General features: G+C 39.0%; 1 protein-coding gene across 1 annotated transcript in view; it reads left to right on the top strand.

Moving 5' to 3' along the window:
* The window catches only part of LOC108667277, a 46180-nt gene extending 28832 nt beyond the window's left edge, over positions 1-17348 (top strand). The window contains exons 26-32 of the mRNA XM_018154284.2: positions 331-4696; positions 4948-5114; positions 5411-5615; positions 11054-11175; positions 11386-11548; positions 11866-11953; positions 12857-17348. Coding sequence (XP_018009773.1) covers positions 331-4696; positions 4948-5114; positions 5411-5615; positions 11054-11175; positions 11386-11548; positions 11866-11953; positions 12857-12941 — 5196 coding nt within the window. The 3' untranslated portion in view covers positions 12942-17348. The remainder of the gene's footprint in view (positions 1-330; positions 4697-4947; positions 5115-5410; positions 5616-11053; positions 11176-11385; positions 11549-11865; positions 11954-12856) is intronic.
* Positions 17349-20641: the final 3293 nt, after the last annotated feature.

Here is a 20641-nt window from a genome sequence, read left to right as displayed (position 1 = left end):
TGAGGTGAACGCTGGTGCTGGGGTGTGGAGGTTATCGGTTCTGAGGTGAGAGGTTCCTGGTTCTATGATGAGGAGTTTGTGGTTCTAGACTCTAGAGTGAGGGGTGTGTAATGCTCGTGTGAGGGATCTCTGTTGCCGAGATGAGCGACATTTTGTTGCTATACTTCTCAGTGACCGCTTTTGCTATGCTATACTTTAGACTATGTCAGAACTCTTACAAATTAATACATCATATTAATGCGTTTTGCGTTGTAGATTGCACTGGTATCTCATCTTTCGAGTTTCCTTCAAACTACTATAACCAGCAGTTGATTCGTATCTGTCTTTCAGATCGCGAGTGACGACTCTGTTGAAAGTGACACCCAAATAGACACTGACTCTGAGTTCGGTGAAGATGAACAACACAAGTCACGCGGTAGACCTCACCACATCCCCACCATAATAATTGGAGAAGATGATGCGGGTGCTGTTGCGGTAAAGGATTCATCGTCTCCGGCAAAACAAAAACCCACTTTGAAGTCTCAAGAGCGCGTCATTGCAGCAGAAGACAATGGAGCTGAGAAATGCTCAAGCTTAACAAGTCTCTCGGACCTGACTGCGACTGTGGTTCCTTCAGTGAATCCCATGCAGCAGTTGCGGGCCAGGCTTGGACTGCACAGGACAGAGTCCAACGAAGCACTCACCTCCGAACGAAATTTGCTACTGCGACGCAAGTATCTCTTGGGGCAAGGTAGCAGTCTGCCTAAGAAGTCGGTGTCCACTGCTGATTTAGGAAACAGATTCAAGAGCTTCATGGAGAAGATATCCGAAACCCAGAAGATGTTGAATCCTGCTCCTGAGCCGAGTCCTGCAATGCAAGCCTATATTAACTCGGCCTATGTTAAACGTAATGCCCTATCTCCCTCAACCCTTTTACCAGCAACAAATAGCTCACCGACGAACGATAAATCAATCTTTAATCATGCAAAATTGGAGGAGACAGAAATTTCAGCTCAGAGCTTGAAAGAAGATTTGCGTACCAGCCTTACTGACAGTCGCACTGATAGAAGAAACGAATATGATAATGAAAAGAATGTTGAGTTGGAATTTGGGAAGGTCAACGAAGCTGGTATTGACGAGACGGCTGTTGATACCACTAATGATGCTCTTATTATTCGTGAGAGTGAAGACTATGAGCTATCACCTGCAGTTTGCGCTGATCTGAGTGCAGTCTTGTCATGTTCTGAAGACGTAGTAGAAACCGTCAATGAAGGACTCGTTCGACGAGAGTTGCCTGACGATGTAGCGGCTGATGACAGCGCGGTAAGCACCAAATCTCTTCCCAGCGACGTCGATGATCTGTTCGAACAGTTAGCCCGCGATGCTGAAGACGAGCCTGCTAGCTTTTTGAGTCTGACTGCCGCGTTAGAAGGAGACAATAATTCCAATATTTTAAGATTTCAACCAGAGAACGTGTGTGATACAGAATCAGTCACAAATTTGCCTCGGGAACTCCACTTCGAAAATTCCTCTGAACTTTTGGACGATACGAGGGACAATATAGTGGATGATAACACACCAGTTAGTGAGAAATTATGTTCATCTAATGAAGAAAAACTCCGACTTTCCTCAGAAGACGACTCTCATGTAATAAATAAACCAGAGACCTTGCATGAGATGACAATAGCTCCATTGCTGTTAGCCCCTGGACTGCCACGCGTCGCTTCGATGGAAAGTCTAGGAGAGACGGACTCAACTGCTTCTGCAAATTTGCGTTTCTTTGCTGACGGTCTTCCTGCTACTCCTAAAATGCCACCTCCTGTACTGGATGCCAATTCGACATCTTCAGCAGATGCTCGTCCTAATATGTTTACCGAAATTGATGCAATAGATTTCATGGATTTGAACGGCGAGGAAGTAAGTGAAGCCGAAATACTCGAGACGACTTGCCTGCCTTCACAGAAACTGGAGCAAAGTGCCGCATCTGTCAGCATTGCAGAGGAAGAAAATAACGTTGCACATGAAAATTCCGAGTCGAGAGAGCATCCTTGTAGCCATTCAACGAGCAATAATATTTCCAACAAGAAAATATGTAATCTTACAATTGAGTCTGTTTCTGATTCTTCTGCTAGTGAGAATGAGGACTTGCGTGTAACAAAGGAGGAATCCTTGGAAAAATCACCATCTTTAACGTCTTTGTCTCGACGTGCGCTTGATGATCAAACTCTATCAAGTAGACCCACTAAAATTACTTCTCCGGTTTCTAGTGCTGGCATTTCCCCCAATGAACATATTTCAGCTTCAGAGAAAGCAGCTCAAGCGTCGGATCTGGGCAGCAATAAATTGAAATCTCTTGAAACTCCAGAGCCTGCCTCTCCTTCTGAAGAGGAGAAATTTATTTCGGATGTCGTTCCTCCGTCAGATCGTATGTTAGATTTATCGACAAGATCAGCAAGCTCTTGTAGCTCGCCCTACGATGAAGCTCTCGTGTACTCGTCAACTTCGAGCAACAGTGACGCAGTAAAAGCGAGCAGTCCTGCTAAACCATCACCAAATTCTGCAAATGCGTCAAAACTTGATCTAAGGCTCAGCAGTAGCAGCAGTAGCAAAGAAGCTTCCCTCTCTTCGCCTGACTTGGTGAAAAATATAACTTATAACTCGAATCTTGCCTCTTCTAACAATAGTAATTTAGTGTCGCCTGATCGAACTAAGTTGGCTGTATTTTCTAGTAGTAATTCCGAACAGAGGAAAATCATAAGTAATGGCGGAAGCACTTCTACAACTCCTACTAAACGCTATGAAGGATATATTCCGCGTTTTAAAGGACATTTCACTCCTTTTTCTTTTGCCCGTGATACTCTTGATATTAGAAAGGATAATAGACTATCTTCGTCTTTATCGTCTACTGATGACAAAAGTCTACCAACTCGAACATCCGAGTCTAGCGTTCCGGTCTCTCAGAATCAAATTCAAGAGCCGGCTATCTCGGTTTTACAAACGAACCTAGAAACACCGTCAATTGCTAAAACAACTACTGTAATTGAAAATGGTCTTGCTCTACAAAAGCGTGACAAGAATGCCCTGAATGCCAAGAAGAAAGACGGGGATGTGGTGCAGCAGCTTGTTTTGTCACGCATCTCCAGGAAAACTCCCGACAAAACTAACAGGCGCAACTCGCGCACGACTTTTTCTCCATTAAGTTCTAAAGAAGATCTGTTAGACGAAAGTAAAAGTTCTCCTGCTTCCATTAGCACTGTTGGTGAGGGATTGTGTAAGAGCAGCTCTAATGTAGCCGGGCTTCTGAATTCCAACAGTGGTAACGCATCCGATGAGTTCAATAAATCTACAGTTAGCTTAAGAGGAAGTGTCTTGCTAGAGTCATGTCAGAAGAGTACTCCTAAATTATCTCAGTATTCCCCCAGGGATTCAAGGCTTGGAGTTAGAAGTCGCGCCAACACCGTTGGGTCTTTTTCAAGAGAACATAAGGCTGTGTCTATGAGTAACTTGCCTGCCACTCCTCTTACTCACCCCCATCAGTTTGAAAATGTAACCAATTTTTCGCCATCGCCTTTCTGCGTTACCCCAGTATCCAGTGACGATCAAGTTTCCGCTACTGGTACGTCCATCACTTCATCGCCAGCAACCATCATTTCGCCGGCCATTTCCGCTACTCCTGTTAGTGCGACCATCTTAGGGCTGGATCTGGAACGAAGCCAGGCTCGAGGAAAAGCAAGAGATTTAGCTAAAACTAGATCAGATCTTGACCTAGTCTCGAGCCCGCTTAACATACATGCCACTGTGATGTCTCGGCTGCCTGATGCCGAGCTGACTTCTGCGCAGGATGCAAACGTCTCACCTTTGCGGTCTTCACAGAGAAGAACTTCAAGTAAGAGTGTTGTGCCCCAAGAAGGTTCTGAGGAGCTGGCTGTTCTAAGTGACCGCGCCAAGGAAGAGAGAGTTCGCAAGCTACTCGCCGAGCAACGAGCTCGCGATGCCGCTGCTAAGCACAACAGAGAAGGTCGTGACGAAAAAGTCATGGAGAAACTCAAAGAGTTTAGGGTTAAAAAAGATAAAAAAGCTCAAGTCAACAATGATTCAGAAGAATTTCTTTCTACTGCTGCTCTGCAGAAGAACGGGGTCGAGTTTGAACGCCAGCAATCTAAACGACCGTCTATGCTAGACTTGGAGTCCTTGCAAGTTTTTGTGCGGCCTCAGATTGGTGTCGCGTCAGTTGTCCATATAGACAACGGCCTCGGGCCTGAAATGCCTAGAAGCACCGACTCGCGCACTGAAGCCCCTCCGTCTTCGTTACCACCGAGCGCTCAAGTGCAGCACGGACAATATGGGGAACCCAGGCCTTCAGTGCCTTATGGGCACCGCTTCATGTCGGAGTCACCTGCTTCTACAGTATTAACACCGCCTCTTTCCACTTCTACCCCCTTAGCTACGCCACTTTCAACCTCTACCCCACTAGCTACGCCACTTTCAACCTCTTCTCCCCTAGCTACGCCTCTTTCAACCTCTACCCCCGTTGCGAGTTCTTCTCTAGTTTCAGTTCCTGCAGCTACTTGCACTCCTTCCAGCCCTCCTCTGCTCACGCCCTCCCAGATCTCGGCCTCTAAAGCCGCCGCCAGTCAGCACATCAAGCCGTCTTCGGAGCGAAAATCTAAGTCTAAGGACAGGGAGCGGCGACGGAGCCTTATTCAAGTTTTTGCTGGTGAGAAACGCTTGATATCGTTAAAATATCAATAAATTCTCATTTTTTAGTTTATTTTAAAAGGGTTTTAGAACTTTTCAGGGTTTTCAACTTTGTTTCAATGATGCATTCAGTCATTGCACAAGGCTAGAATAATTTTTTTTCTTGATCCGATATTAGTTTTTGTTGATATAATTTTTTTTATTTATAAGTGAGAATGTGGGGATATGTTATATGCCTGAGTTCATTACATGACAATGTTTTTTTTTCAGGAATGTTCAAGTCAAGTACCAACGGCAGCCCGGATGACCGACGTGCCTCTGGAGGGGAGTCGTCCTCGAGCGTGTCGCCACCTTCCCTCACGGTGCCCAAGAGTCCCGCCACTGCCGTCAGGGATAAACTTGCCAAGCTCAGACTGCCAAAGTCTAAAGAGGCTAAGGTGAAGACAGGAATTGAGCGTCAAATGTGACTATAATTGAGGCATGCTTCCAAACATGCGTTTGAGTCATAAAGTAGTCTCGTAGTAAAAGTGGTAGCTTCTCCTAATTTCTGGATAACATCTTTCAAGCTCATTATAATTTAATAATGATGAATACTTCAGTGCGATATTGCCTGCTCCGAAGCTCACGCTACCCTCCTGAATTAATAACATATATTTGCACACTAAATCAATTTTTTTTTGTCACTGTTGTGTTTGAATTTTTATCACAACCTGACAATTTACCTTACTCCCAGGCTGCGAAGAAGAGGTCCAATAGCAGCGAGATTCTGGACGAGTCCGTGGATCCCCCTGATGCTCGCCTAGCGTTCTCCCTGCCTACGTCTCCCGCCCACCACGCCTCCAGTCCGCCATCAGGACCTGCCACCAGCAGCAGCGGTGGCGTCAGACATGGACACCTGCAGCCTTCCTTCGCGCTCTCTACACCGCCGCATGCTTCAGGTGACTTCTGAAATTCTGAAAGAAACGAATTCTTGGTTAAAACATTCAAAATTCGTGTTTTGCGCTTCAGATTTTCAGGCAATTTGTTGTTATGATAGATTCTTTTCTGTGGAATTTTCTTTCCCACTAAGCTACGCAAGTAAAGTCCTTAATTAGTATGTATTCGATTCTAACGAAATTACCCATTTGTTATTGAAGAAATTATAGTGTAACATTGTTTAATCATTTATAGTGAATCATTCAGTTATTTTAATTCGTTTCTGTCACGTCATGTTCCGTGTTTAAAATAGGTCAATCAGGAATTTAAAAGTAAAGAAAATAGCCAAAAAGTTCACCATTTCTTATAAGCGAAAACGTTTCGGAGTCCCAGCTCCATCGTCAGTTCAAAACCTAGAACACAGGTACAAACAATTAGTAGCCTAAAATTCATATTCAAACAATTCACCTAAACTTGAGGACATTAGAACTAAAATCGAAGATAACAGAAATAAAAATGAGATAACATGTAGAGAGGGTACTATCTATTTACAATTTGACGATAGGAATCGTGTTTATTGTTCTTTTCCTTACTTTGGCCCCGCATCTGAGATGATGGCAAAGGAGTTGAAAGATCTATTCTCTAAATATCTCCCGAATGTAAATCTTAATGTATTGCTAGTGAACAATTTTAAAATTAGCTCGTTTTTCAAGTACAAAGATCCTCTCCCTGTTCTTATGCGATCATCCCTAGTTTATCAATATAGTTGTGCGCAGTGTTAATTACGAGGGGCATCCGGAAAGTAGTACCCGTTTGGGAATTGAGTAGTACCCGTTTGGGAATTGAACAAAAGGATGTAAATATTAACAAATTTGAACATGTTCATTGAAAAGAACATGTATTGCACTACTTCTCTACATAATCTCCGGATAAATTTAAGCATTTGTCGTATCGTGTCACGAGTTTTTGTATACCAGTGTCATATTCCTCCGCCGCCAGTGTATTGAGATGCGCAGTCTCGTGTTCTTTCAGTTCTTTGTCATTTTGAAACTTTGTCCCTGCCACGAAGTCCTTGTGCGTGTCCCTGATCGTGAGTTTCGTAAACAGATGAAAATTTGAAGAAGCCAAGTCCAGACTGTAGGGCGGATAGTCGAAAATTTCCCACTTGAATTTTTGGAGAAGTTGTTGTGTTATCTGAGCCGTATGCGGCCTGGCATTATCGTGCAGGAGAATGACGCCAGTAGACAACAGACCTCGCCGTCGATTTTGAATTGCCCGCCGTAATTTTTTTTAATGTTGCACGATATGCATTGGCATTGATTGTGTCTTGACGAGTCATGAAATCGATGAGCAGTACACCTTGCCGATCCCAGAAACACTGGCGGCGCAGGCTTATGACACTGGTGTACAAAAACTCGTGACACGATACGACAAATGCTTAAATATGTCCGGAGATAATGTGGAGAAGTAGTGTAATGCATGTTCTTTTCAATGAACATGTTAAAATTTGTTGAAATTTACTTCCTTTTGTTCAATTCCCAAACGGGTACTACTCAATTCCCTAACGGGTACTACTTTCCGGATGCCCCTCGTATGTGTGGACTATACGTAACACTTCGGCAATTCATACTTAGTTCTTGGCCTAGAATTATTGATGCGTTCACTAAAGTTAATAATATTATTCCCTTTTTATTATGGGATGGTGATGGATTTGTTTAATGTTTTATTCTACTACAGTAAGCACTTTGCCAAAAACAATGCGAGATAGTTTAATAATATTAAACCTGCTGCCTATTATACGGAATTTGTCGTGTCGTATCCGGAGCTAGGTTTTGCTGTTTCGTCAAAACGAAAAATTCTAACAGGATTTTTTTAAGTTTCCGTTGAGTAAGATATTGCTACAAACAATAAATGTTGACATCTTTTTACTGTAAGCCGCGCTCTTGTATCACTTTTTCGCATTCAGTTAAGTGCTTGGAATTTGTTCTTGATTAGAAGTACGACTTAAGTTCTCTGTTATACATTTATTTGCATGTCACTTAGATCCTTATCCGCATGCACAAGATTGACCTGAAGATCACACCGCCCATCGTGACTATCTATTCTCGTGAATAACTTATATATGAAAACCCAAATCTATTTCTAGTTTTCTATCCCTGTGCACCTAATTCTATTTTATGTTGCTATATATACGTGGGCACCACTTTTGTTATTCCTATACCTGAGCAGTAAATTTTATTTGTAAAGCAATAGTATCTTCTTTTTTTTTCTGGTGTGGTTTTAGGAATTATGGTGTTGTTCTTGAGGGTTTTTTATTTTAAGTTTGTTTTTGTAGATATTCTGTTGGTTTGAGTGAGGTTCGACTTTTATATAGTTCACTGCACGTTGTTTATCTTACCAGACTCCTTTGAGACAAGACTCGATATAATTTTGCTAAAGGGAACTAAGGTGGGTGATGGTATACCAAGCTAATATTGTTTTAATAAACCAGAAAATATTTATTGGCTTTATAATTTGCTGCTTTATCTTTGTATTTACTATTGAATTAGTATCTTATATCTTTTTATGGCACCCAATGGTTGCTTTCAGCTTTAAGTGTGCACAATTGTTTTATATGTGTCTGTTCTATATTGGTTTGTATTGTGGCTCTCTCTGTTCCTTTCGTCAGATTTTGAATGTGCTTCGTGTTATGTTTTTTGTTATATCACTACTGCTCAAATCTGTGTGCTTTCAAGGGAAGTTTCCGTTTTCCCAATGCTTTTGCTTGTTAAACACACTTACATTGCTTGCTTGGCCACTCCGTCTAAACTCTTAAACTCTATCTTTATTATTTTGTTTAATTTTGTTTGGGCAGTAGAGCAATGGAGTTAGTCGGAGATCGAAGTTTACCAAGGAGAAGTTTACCTGTAGGAGTCGTCAAAACGTTGACGGCTAACTTTGAAAACTATGCCATCGGGGCAAGCAGCGACCACATTTCAAAGCCACACTGGAGACGTCAATCATTTCTTGACGATTCTTCATGTAACTCAGCCAACGATACTGCGGTTCGCAAACAATCCAGACGAGCGTGTGGACGTACATTACAGAGAAGTGCCAGTCTGTACTCGCCAGTGGCTTCTCATTGTGTAGTACGTAGTATACAAAGAGATCCAGCGCCATCGTTTGAATCGTGTGCCACCGCTCCTAGGTCGGAGATTCAGGCATTGTTCATGACTCATCAACATATGAAGACGTCTTCGGCATCTACTTTTTTTACTGCTACAGCCTCTTCGTCTGGCTGCACTAATGCTCCTGTATTGATTCCAAGAAGTTGCGCTCACGAAGTCCCTCGCTTGATGGCAACTAGACCTGCGAATGATGTTTGTGATGGGAAAACGTCTTCTGGTGCTGGAATTTCTCATTTACCAGTTGATGATATCACGGCGGTTGATATTAGTACCGAAATGCCCGGCGAGTCGAATTTCTCTGCCGAAAATAAAAGGCCTGAATTTTCACGCTATGACTGTGATGTCAATTATTATGATCTCCGGAACCGCATCTCAAACTCTACAGCGCTGGCGGTGCTCCGCAGGGAAAGTGCTGAAGAACCGGACATTTTTGACGAGAAATCTGTAAATGATGTTGTTTCAAGTCAAGCTCATCGCCATTGCGATGCAGTTTCCAAAAAGCCAATAGTCAAAAGTGGTCGCTTAAAAGGTCAAAGCCAATCACCGTGGTCTTGTTTGTACTCATGTTTAGGAGGTGGACCAGATTCGTGGATGGTATAGGAAATGACATGGCTTTGTTTCGGGAATCATGATACTAGATTATTAAGTTTCATCACACAGGGACATGACTGTTTTGTGCTTTGCATGAAAATAAAATCTCTCAATATGAGCATTTGTGTTGTTACTTTTTTGCACTAATTTAAGTTATCGTTGGTGATAGAATAAAAGAATGTTCTTGAAGTCTATTGGCTGACGTTCCCTCTATTCTTAAATGTTGTGGCTTCGCCGATCAATTAGTTGGATTGAACGGCCGTGTCTCTTCAATAACATAGGTTCGGAAAAGACATAAAAGGTGAGATAATTTTTTGTGATATTAATATAATTATCTCATAAAATACAGTTACTATCTCTATTTGTTTCTTCACAACATTTATTAATAATAGATAGGATGCGAATTTATACTGACGAGGATATGTTCTACTTCTTACTGATGAATTTGTTTGATCTAACACTCAAGTGTCAATGATTTGTTTTGACACTTCGTTTTTAAAATCTCGCTGGATTTAAGTTGGACTCCTGTAGCGATCTATTTTGAACTTAAATTATTGGTTTTAGTGTTTTTTGAAGAAAGCTTTGCTCTTTCTTAATCAATTTAATTTTAGCTCGATTGACTTGAAGGAAATGATGATCCTCACGATGTCTGCTTCTCATAAATACATTGTCTATGGAAGACGTTGAGCTTGATTGCTGGTGTTAAGTTAAATTTAATAACGTGAATTCCGTTTTATCAATAATATTAACTTGACGTGATATTTATTACTCGGGTTTCTACTATGCTTTTCAGTTTCTTTTATTTCACGGAATTTATTTAAGTTTTATTGAGGCTTACTTATTGTGTGCGAGCGAATAGATACTTGATAATCCCTTCTTGTGACTCAGAACAATGCTAAATCCTTGCGAGTTTCATGTATTTCCTATATTTCATTTATATCTGACGAACTGGAAAAAATCCGAAACGTGCGAACTTGCTGAAGACTCAACAATTAATAATGATAATAATCCGTAACGAAAGTGACTGAAATCCGTAACAATAGATTTCTGACTAGTCTTACTAAGAACTTCTATGACTGCCTCTGATAAGATGACGATCGTTATGAACAAGTTCTACGCTATCATTCAAGAAGCTCGGTCAATATACTGTTCTCGTGACCGACAAGCAGATGATCGTGTTCAGCACGACCAATATACTGTTCCTAGAAGCACTAAGCAGATAATCGTAATCAACACGATAAAAATACCATTCCCAGAGCTATCGTGATGTGGACTCGCATTAGCACTCCGCTGTCAAATAATTCTTGACAGATAATTTGCTTTGGCTAGCTATTCCCCAGGGTGAGTATTGGAATATAATGATAGCTTCTTTTTTTATAAATTTTCATTGTGCAAGAAGATTGATTTTATTATATTCATTTCACCCTAGCAAGCCGCTAGCTAGCTCACGCCATTCTATTCTTCTGGAGTTGTTCCAGATTATGCTTCAACTGCCTTCATTGATTTTCATTCAGCCTCATCATTAGGCGTCCATAAAGTTTACTCTCAACAATTTTATTATGTAACATCCTACATTTTGCCCGAATGTTTATCAAGGGTAAAGTTACTTAAAAAGCAATCTAAATTCCATATCGCGTTATGGAAACAACTAGCAATAATGGGAAATTACTAATATTGATTTATGAAGAAGAATAATACGTGACGATGTATGTGCAGGGTGCGGCAGGCACAGGAGATACAGCGGCAGCTGCGGGAATGCGAGGCCCGCACCAGAGAGCTTGAGCACCGAGGAGCTGTGGTGGAACGCAGCCTCAGGGGCGAGACTGTGCGTACCAAGCAGACATTTTAACATGCTTACGTTTAATATCACTTTTTTATACCTGGTATGGATTTATACCATATGGTATATAAATTCCAGAAGTTTTGATAATTTCATATTGATATTAGTTACATAATTTGTTTATAGTGGCAGTGGCTGTTAAAAAACAATATGAATAGTGTCAAGAAAGGCTATATGTGAAGGTTTTGTTTGAAGGGCGGTGAGGTGGGGGACGAGTCAGAGCTCATGAGCGAGTGGTTCAGTCTAGTGCACGAGAAGACAGGTCTGGCGCGCTGGGAACAAGAGCTTAGCATACGCGCCCGACAACTCGAACTGGAGGACAGAGATGCCAGGCTGCAGCAGCGAACTGCTGTGCCTGGTGAGACGTAGCAAATAATGCTGATAAACTGCTAGTTTAAAATATAAGTCTTCATGAATTTTCGTATATTGTTTGTGGAAGGAGGCAGTGGACAGTTTGCTCTATAATTTTTCTGTTATGTCGTACTCATTACAAATGAAGCTGTGTTTTTCAACTGATCATATAGTTTTATTTAAAACTCTTTCTGAATTCTTTTACTTGGAAATGAAGATTGTATATATTGAGCCAGGGAATAACTTATAAGTAATTTATAATTGGTTATTTATGATAACGTTTCGAGGATCGTAACACATTAATGAAGTGTTATACACGTGCAGGTTTCGACCCGAAGCTGTTGGAGGAGCTGACTTCAGTTCGGGAGCAGAGGGACCATCTGAGAGCCATGCTTGAGCAGGACCGACTTAGGTAAGCAATTCGCTCACAGCTTAGGTGCAGCAAATTTCAAATTTACCTTTGCCTTCTTCTCTTGATCAGTTAAAGCTGAGCATTTCTATCTCCGTAAAAAATAAGTATCCTGATGTTGTGAAACCCAAGTCATGTGTGTTGTTCGTGATTAAAACCGCGCGCGAGGTCAAGTGGTATCACGGAATTTTAGTGTATATTTACTTCAAGTAAATTGACCTCTTTCAAGGCTTTTCCTCTCTCGTCTATCTGTGGTCAGGAGCTCTTAGTAATTGTGCGTTACTTGAGGCGTTTGTTCTAGAGAGCTCACACGACTGCGGTTTTCGGTATTGTGGGATTCGTATGTTATTCTGGCAAGATTATTGCACTTCCCTGAGCCGACTTCCTCCTCTAGCTATTTGTGGACGACCCTGTCCATGTCCGCGCTCAAGCCACGTCTACAAATTATCTTCCCATTCAGGAAATTGAAAGCGTTATTAGTGGATTCAGTCTGTGCGCTCAATGCTTTAATTACAAGCATGTAACGCTTGACCAGATTACAAGTCTGAAACACTTAAGAATAATGACTCTGCGTAAATGAGAGTTGGACCTATTGCGCGAAGTAGATATCGATTTTCTTAAGCGCTAGAAAACCTACTACTAGGACCTAAGTTTCGTGCAAACGACCTCTTGTGTCTTCCTTTCCATTATAATTCGCTTGCTCCTTCGTTTTTTCAATTCTCAGAGATTCCATCTTGATTATTAGTTAAATTCAGCGGCATGGGCGTTGAGACCTTCCTCTTCTTTTGAGGGACGAATGAATGTTTTAATTTGTGAGTTGCGGTGCCAGCTTCATGCCTGTTGCCATAATAAACCATCTTACTATATAACTGATTAATTTAATGAATTATTCAAATTTTTGTGCAGATACATCGAAGAGGACCGTGACATTGAAACTGTGATGATAAGGAAAGGACTCCAGGTACCAGTAAGACGAGAAACCGGCGTATGATGTCGCTGAGGAACGTTGCCCCGCCACTTATTCTTAGATCCAGAGTTACCAGTACGTCTTTTTTCATTTTAGCAACTCTTAATTGATCTACAAGGAAGAAGGAATTTGCAAAGGCTCCCAATTTAAATTTCATTCTAGGCGAAATATTTCAACTAACTGTGTCTATTTTGCATGCCCGCCTTGCGGAAGATTTTCTTAAAGCTAATCCAGCTCGTCTCACAGTGATCTTTTAACACCTCACATTATCTAGTACTATTTATTTCGAAAAATTGTACTCCTGTTCTATTGCGAGTGTTTAATTTTGCATATAACTGTACTGAACTTGAATATCCTGTAACCCTGGCCCAGTTTTTAGAACAGTTCAACCTAGAAATGATTGAGACATCTCTCGCACTCTTACTCTAAACTTTACAGGGTCGATTTCAATACTTCCACCTATTTATATGAAACCGCTTCTAATTGTTCGAGTTTATTCGTCGGAAAAACTCGCTCTATTTTCCTACACGACTTGTGTACGTTGCAACTAAATCAAGTGTTTTAAATAGCAATTCATTGTTTTTCATTCTTGCTACGGTGTGGTGTAATGAAAACGCATATAACTCATATTTAACCAATTTGCAATATACTCCGAATGTGCTTGTAATGATGGTGATTACGCTGGGACGTTCTATTCCAAAGAAGTGTCGCCGCTTTATTGTGATATCTTTTAAGTACATTATACTGATCAACGGTTGCCTTTACTTAGCGATGCATGCCGCTGATAAATGATCGTGGCCGCTTAACTTAAAATCTGAGCGCGTTTTTCCTTACCCCTGCAACGCCAGTTAGTAGTTCGTAGTTGCTATAGCAAAATGCGAGTAGGGCATCTTAGTGAAGCAGGCAATCTTACGAGACATTTTTCTTCCAATTCTAGGCCCAGGTTTAATTTTGAATGGAATATCAGTCGACGAGATTGTTTTACTTTTGAAGCTTTAAGTGTGTTTTGATGTTTGGCGCCGTATAGAGGCATTATCTTGCACGATTTGTGTATCGTTAGTCGTTTGATGTTTGGTAGCACTTGTTAAGTTAAGAGATCTTCTCATTATCGACTTCTATTTTTGTCACAAGCTTTGTCTCAACACTCTTCTTTGTACTTTACTTGATCACTAATTATTGTATGTTGTTTTATAAATATTCGTATTAACCTTGTACTGTTGTCTACACATATAACATTGTCGCGATTTTTTCTATCACTTCATCGTATTTTGCGTTTTTGATTAGCCTCAATTATATTTATTCACGTCTTGTCCAACCATCTGTCAAATATTCAAGTCGCAACTCTTTGAATCCAGTTGGTAAACGATACGATGCAATATATATATTCGTAGAATATAAGGATAGATGGGTTTCATTATGCTCAAAGGGCGCCGTGTATTTTTGAAGAGCCGTCTTGATTGTATTATTCATATTAGTATTACTCATACGACGACTAGATAGAGCTTTTTATGCAGTATAGGTAGTTAACTTACCAGTTAAGTTTGCGTGTATTTCTTTTGTATGTAAAATAACAATCGTTATTCACTTTACCTTTTATGATTTTGCTCTGCAATCAAACCCTGTTCGTTTTTCTGCATTATGTGTGTAACTCGTGAAACTACTTACTGGGGTAAAGAGAAACCTTATACTTTATCTGACACTTGAATTGATCTCTTACCAACTCAATCCAAATCGTAATTTACCCTAAACACTACTGTCTTCATCCTGTTATACTCTTTTAAATTTTAATCAAAACTTAGCATTCAAAACTAAGGAAACTAAGGAAACATATTTCACAAAGTCTAAAAAAAGTACTGTGAACTTCTGGTCAAACGTTGAAGTGAAGTGTAATGAATTTACAATGAAAATGTTTCGCTGCGAAGGGAGCACTTTATCTTTATTAAATCCTGTATTCTTTTGTAATTTCTACAAATGATTATAACTTTCTGGTGTTATATACCTACTTATTTTACACTATTGCTCATATTTTTCATGTTTGTCTAATTTATTATGTGGCGTTTTTCTTGGGGTTGTGCAGTTGCATGATGTGTGTAATTTAATGAAAATTGCGATTATTTATCCTAAAAGTTCATATTTAATTAATTAACAAGCGTTAGTGGAATTTTTCTCTTAGTAGAAACTGTGTTCATCTTTCTATGCATGATAAAGTGCAGTCGTGATTGTAGATGAATTAAGATAAGAGTGCGAAGTGCAAAGCGCGTGCAGAGCCTATGATCCGTTGTACTGATGATTGGCAGAGATTAGGTCGAGAAATTCATTGAGTGAAATTATTGAGGCACAAGCCTATATTTATTTTTATTTCCTGTTTTTTTCTGTCATTTTATCATCGTACTATTTATTTTGTTGACAGATTTGCCGCTCGCAAATTTTAAAGTCACGACATCCCATTTGTGATGTACAATTTTAACTTGAAAAATGATTCCAAAATCTGAACAGACTTACGATCTGACATTTATAATACGATCATTTTGCGTCATTTTAAATGTCTGAAATTTTGCATGCAGCATTAATGGGTTCGATGCTATGCTATAGTCCCTTAAAGTTCTTCACAAGCTAGAGGCCTGTCACTTTTTAGATAACACCGCATTAAATTGTTCGTGCAATGATATAAATGATTAAATGTTGTTTCCACTACCAAAGTGAATGAAATGTGATGAGGCACAGTTTATGTTTGCTGTCTTGGGCTATAGCGGTGACACTTAGGCCTAGTTACGCGCTATCGCTGCGTCTCTCGTGAGCAGATTATAGTCTGTCCCACGGTAGCAGACTTTCATCTGCAGCTTTTTCATACATTGTAACATAAACACAATTGTTTCTGATTTTCATTGAACTCGTGCATGATAGTTAATTTTGCACTTGAATAATCGACCTATGAAATGTTTGAATGGTCATCTAGAATCATGTACTACAATTACGTTGAAACCTCTACGTCACAAAAGTTCTGTGTAAAACTATTTTGATAGTGACCAAATTAGGCTCATAGCAATTTTGTGTATCATTCTTTAATTAATAATGATGGAACGAACTTCAAGAAGTGCATTAATAGAGTGATGATACTTTAAGCTAATCGCCTTCTTATGTGTAATGTAAATATGCGCTGATCAAATTAGCGTTATCGAATTAGTTGACGGTGATTCGAAGCAGATAAATGAGCAATTTGTTAGAGTAGAGCCCTTGAACAATGAGTACCATGTTCCATTCCTTGTACTGCTGTTCCAGTCAGCAGAACGGTAGATGCATACAGGGTGTTGATACATGATTGTCGAATTAAGCAAAAATAATTCCAGCGACTAAGGAGTAAAGTTCTGAAGTAGGCACAAATTTATAGGACTGGACTTTTGACTCGTAATCGTGGAGGCAGCTTAAGTCAAGTGTCTCATTTGTTTCCGTGAAATTGGATGTCCTAGCATTGAAGTCTAATTGTCACTAGGATATGGTTTCGCACGATATGGTATCGCGCGTCGGCTAACTTCTTTATTATGTACCGCATTACTCTTTTGAAACTTGTATACGTGTGCCGGAATTCAAATAGGCTGACTGAATGAGCTCCTCCGGTTAATTTATTTTATGGTCATACCAAATGAGAGAATTTAGTTTTATTTACGAGGAACACACTACTGAATTCTTGTTCGACGACGTGTGGTGTAGGTAGCTAAATTTGATGCTTCACCCAGACTACATTTACGTTTAATATTGACCGAACTTTTCTTTGTTCGTATTTCTAAATCTATATAACTTATGTTGTTTTAGTTTGAAACTAGACCTTTGTGTGCTTGATTTCTTAGTCATTTGCTTTACACTTTTCCTTCTCTAGTTTTTTTTTTTCATATACATTCTGGTTCTGTACGGAGACAGTTATGCTTGTTTCTAACTTTTGTTTTTATGGATTCCATTCTATTTATCTCGTCAATCTTAAGTTTAATGCCACTGTTAGAAGTGGGGCTCGCCTATTTTTTTTTTTCTCGACAAATTTAGGTTTCAGTTTATTATTAAGAGATATACAGAAGTGTGTGTTCCATTTACTGTCTATTATATTACTTTGTATGGTGTTTGGAGCTACTTACATTTGAGTTTTTTTTTACAGTGAATACTTTCTTTTCCACAAATTTGATTATTTGTTCGTTCACCTTTACACTGAATCATTTGGTTCAATCTTATCCAAAGTATCTTTGATCGGTGCCCGTTATATAAGCTTGATCGATTTTTTTGTCCGTAAATCCGTCTACAATTTGAATTTCATCACGTGCGCTAGAAGCATAAACTGGTGTGTTAGACGTTATTATTCATATTATAGATTCAAAAAAATATTCTTGCATAGCGCTCTTTACTCCGTAATTCTGGTGCTCATATTAAAACCAGCTATACTGTAAACTTGGTTTCATTTTTCATCTCGCGAGCGTCAAGTCGCAACACGGATCAACCGCTCTCCTGTCACAATGAATGGCAAGATCACGGAATATTTGGTCACACCGAAATGGATGGGAATGTGTTGACACGCACGTGAGAATTTATTACAAAAACTATTTTTGGTTATTACATCATAAATTTATGTTGAGAAAGCGTAGGTCCTCTTTTAAGAAAGAACTGGAAATGGCCCAGAAAATTGAGCATTGACACCGTCGAGATTTTTGTTGCTTCTTTCAATGTTTGAATTGTCAGCTGTAATTCGTTTTCTACTATTAATAAATCAATATATGGGAGCACAATTTTAATATACATATGAAGATGATGGTGAATGTTCAGAATTTAAATTCGATTCCAGTTTAATAATATACGTTTAAAAATTACTTTTTAAAGACAACACTTCTATAGAATCCAGTGTCTTCAATGTTACAGATGTACAATGAATTTCTCATTTTTTTTTCGAATATTACAAAAATTAATTTTTCAATTTTTCAATATATAAAATTTTGTTTCAAAATTATTTATTCTGTCAATAGATTCATGTATTGCCTCCGACTTCGCACACGTGTGTAAATTTTCCGATCAATTGGACAGGTAAAAGTGTGTCAAATATCAATTATAGGATTTGTAGCTGACAAAATTATTTTTTTAATATTGAAAAAAAATTGTATTCCTAAAATTATTTTGTCACTTGATTCGTGCATTGTCTTCAACTTTACGCAAGTGTGCAAAATTTCAGATCGATGGGATAAGTAGAAGTGTATTAAATTTCGATTACAAGATTTGTAGCAGACAGACAAACAAACAAACAAGAAGTGTTCTTTATTCTTTATTCACGCAGGAGCATACAAAAAAATTCATGACAAGAAAATAGCAAAAATTTGGAGAAAAAAATACAAAATGCTTCCATGTGAATGCCCATATAAGCAAAAAAGCTTCACAGGCGACATTAGCGGAATTACAATCGAAGAACAATAACAGGGTGGGGCAGGGTGGCCCAGTGGTTAAAGTTCAGAGTACCAGGATTGGCGCAGAGAGGCGTGGGTTCGATCCCAGCTCTGTGCGCCAGTTTCTGGTCAGAATCGGCGAGGAGGCCAATTGGATAAGACGAAAGGGAACAGAAAAAAAACTAAATTGAAAACGTCCTGATAAAAACTAACCTTTAGTAAAACTGATATAAGAATAACTATCATGGCGACTGAAAATGATATTCAACAAGGCAGTAACAACCCTACCTGAAAAAAATTAAATACAACTAAGACGAAAAGGCGAAACAATGTTGAATTACACCAAATTATTTTTCAAAAATATATTTGATAGAAGGCAATTACCAAAATCTTACAAAACTAATCGGAGTCAAATTAATAACGAGTAAGAATAAAATCGCAGAATTTAGTCTTCAAACTGAATTTAGAACAATTTTAAAATCATCAGGTAATTCATTAAAATATTTCACACAATTAAAAACTGTCCCGTTTCTTTCAATTTCTAACCGAACCGGGGGTAAGTTAAAATGCATGCCCCTGGTGTCATGGGAATGTAGGGGAACAAGATAGGCGAATGCAGAATTAAAAAGACATTCATCGTGGAAGAGTGCCCTATTCATGAATTTTAATTAAAAGCTGAAATTTGTACATATCGTCAAGTTTTAAAATTTTTCGACTGCCTATATAATACAGTAGTACGAGTCAAATGGATATTGTTTTCATCATACCTAACCCGAAATATAGTACGCAACGATTTATTTATTAATGTGATGACCCGTTTTTTAGTTAAAGTTAAAGAGAAATGTTGTAATAACTGGCATTGAACGCGATCGTGTCCATTTGCAGATGTGAATCAATAAACATAAGCTTAATTGACGTATTTTCTGGTGAAAATTTAATTTTTCTAATGTTTTTACGTCGACTTAATCACATCTTATTGAAAAAATTGACATTTGAGGCAAACCTGTTGTTATTAATCCAGAAAATGATCGCGTTTCTGACACAAAAATATACCGTTGTGTGTTTCGTATAGCTACCGTAAATCGGTTAACTTTTCCATGGACAGGAGCCAATTATTTTGAAAGCTCTCACCAAAACACATCTGTCATCAATTAGTTCTGACTGAACAAATTCGTAACGTTTATAAAAGAAATGAAGTTTGCTGACGCCTTAACAACGTTTAAACAGTTTACAGTGTATATTTGTCAATGTCGCGGTGAAAAAAAGTTTAGTATCGATTCATCGAGTATATAGATTATTTGTTACTAAGATGAGCTTTGAAGAATACAAAAACTGTTTGTTTCGCAATGGTGCATCAAAGAACTTTGATGGCCTAGGATCCGCACTTGCCATTGTATACATCAACGCACGTTCATGTATCATTTCTAATAAATAATAATTATATTATCTAAATTCTAAGGGGACGATAGAGCTACTATTGAGTACCGCACCGGGTCTTCTATGATGGAAAGATCAGCCTCAATCATGTTTGGTTGTGGCAGTTGGCTCGGCTTCTACTTAGAAATCCTGGTAAAGCTGAGACGCAGCACGCGTTTAAAGTTTCAGTTCGATAAATTTATTCGGGATCTTGAAGTAGCACCTCAAAAGTAGCACTTTAAATGGCTGCTCTTGTATCTAGAGCTCACGTCATCAGTTATGGTTCAATCATTGTTGATCCTCATCTTCGGAGTTTCACAATTGGACGATTATAAATAGCTGCGGTGGATAGATTAGCAGCATACCGTATCGTAAAGAAACTTTTGTAGCGATAGCTTCCTGTGGTACTCTCTCACCTTCTTTAAACTATGAAGTCACCTGAGTAAACGATGTTATGAGTTCGTATCCACTTGAAACAGTTGAAACCTATGCAATAGGTTTTGCATTCCTTAGGCAATTTGTAGGTCCTATTTTGGTCAAAATCGTATTAATGAAGTTTTGCACTGATGATGGAGCTGGACTCCGAAACGTTTTCGCTTATAAGAAATGGTGAACTTTTTGGCTATTTTCTTTACTTTAAAATTCCTGGTAAATTTGCGACTTAAGCAGCCAAGTGATTTTAATACTTACATAGGTCAATCATTAGCAGGTCTACAGTGTAAACGCGTTCAGTTGAAGGAAGATTAAGTTTTTTTTAATCTTTTCGAGCAAAATATTTTCTTCATCAAATATTACGGTTATAATGTTAAGATGGCATATCCTTAATTAGTTATAATGCCGTTAATTTATCATATGTAACCAGCATTGATCTATGTTCATTACACGCTATACAAGATT

The sequence above is a fragment of the Hyalella azteca genome, unplaced genomic scaffold, assembly GCF_000764305.2.
Source record: "Hyalella azteca isolate HAZT.00-mixed unplaced genomic scaffold, Hazt_2.0.2 contig13767, whole genome shotgun sequence".
Classification (NCBI taxonomy): domain Eukaryota; kingdom Metazoa; phylum Arthropoda; class Malacostraca; order Amphipoda; family Hyalellidae; genus Hyalella; species Hyalella azteca.
Note: the sequence above shows the minus strand (reverse complement) of the source record. Positions and strands in the feature narration are given on the sequence as shown.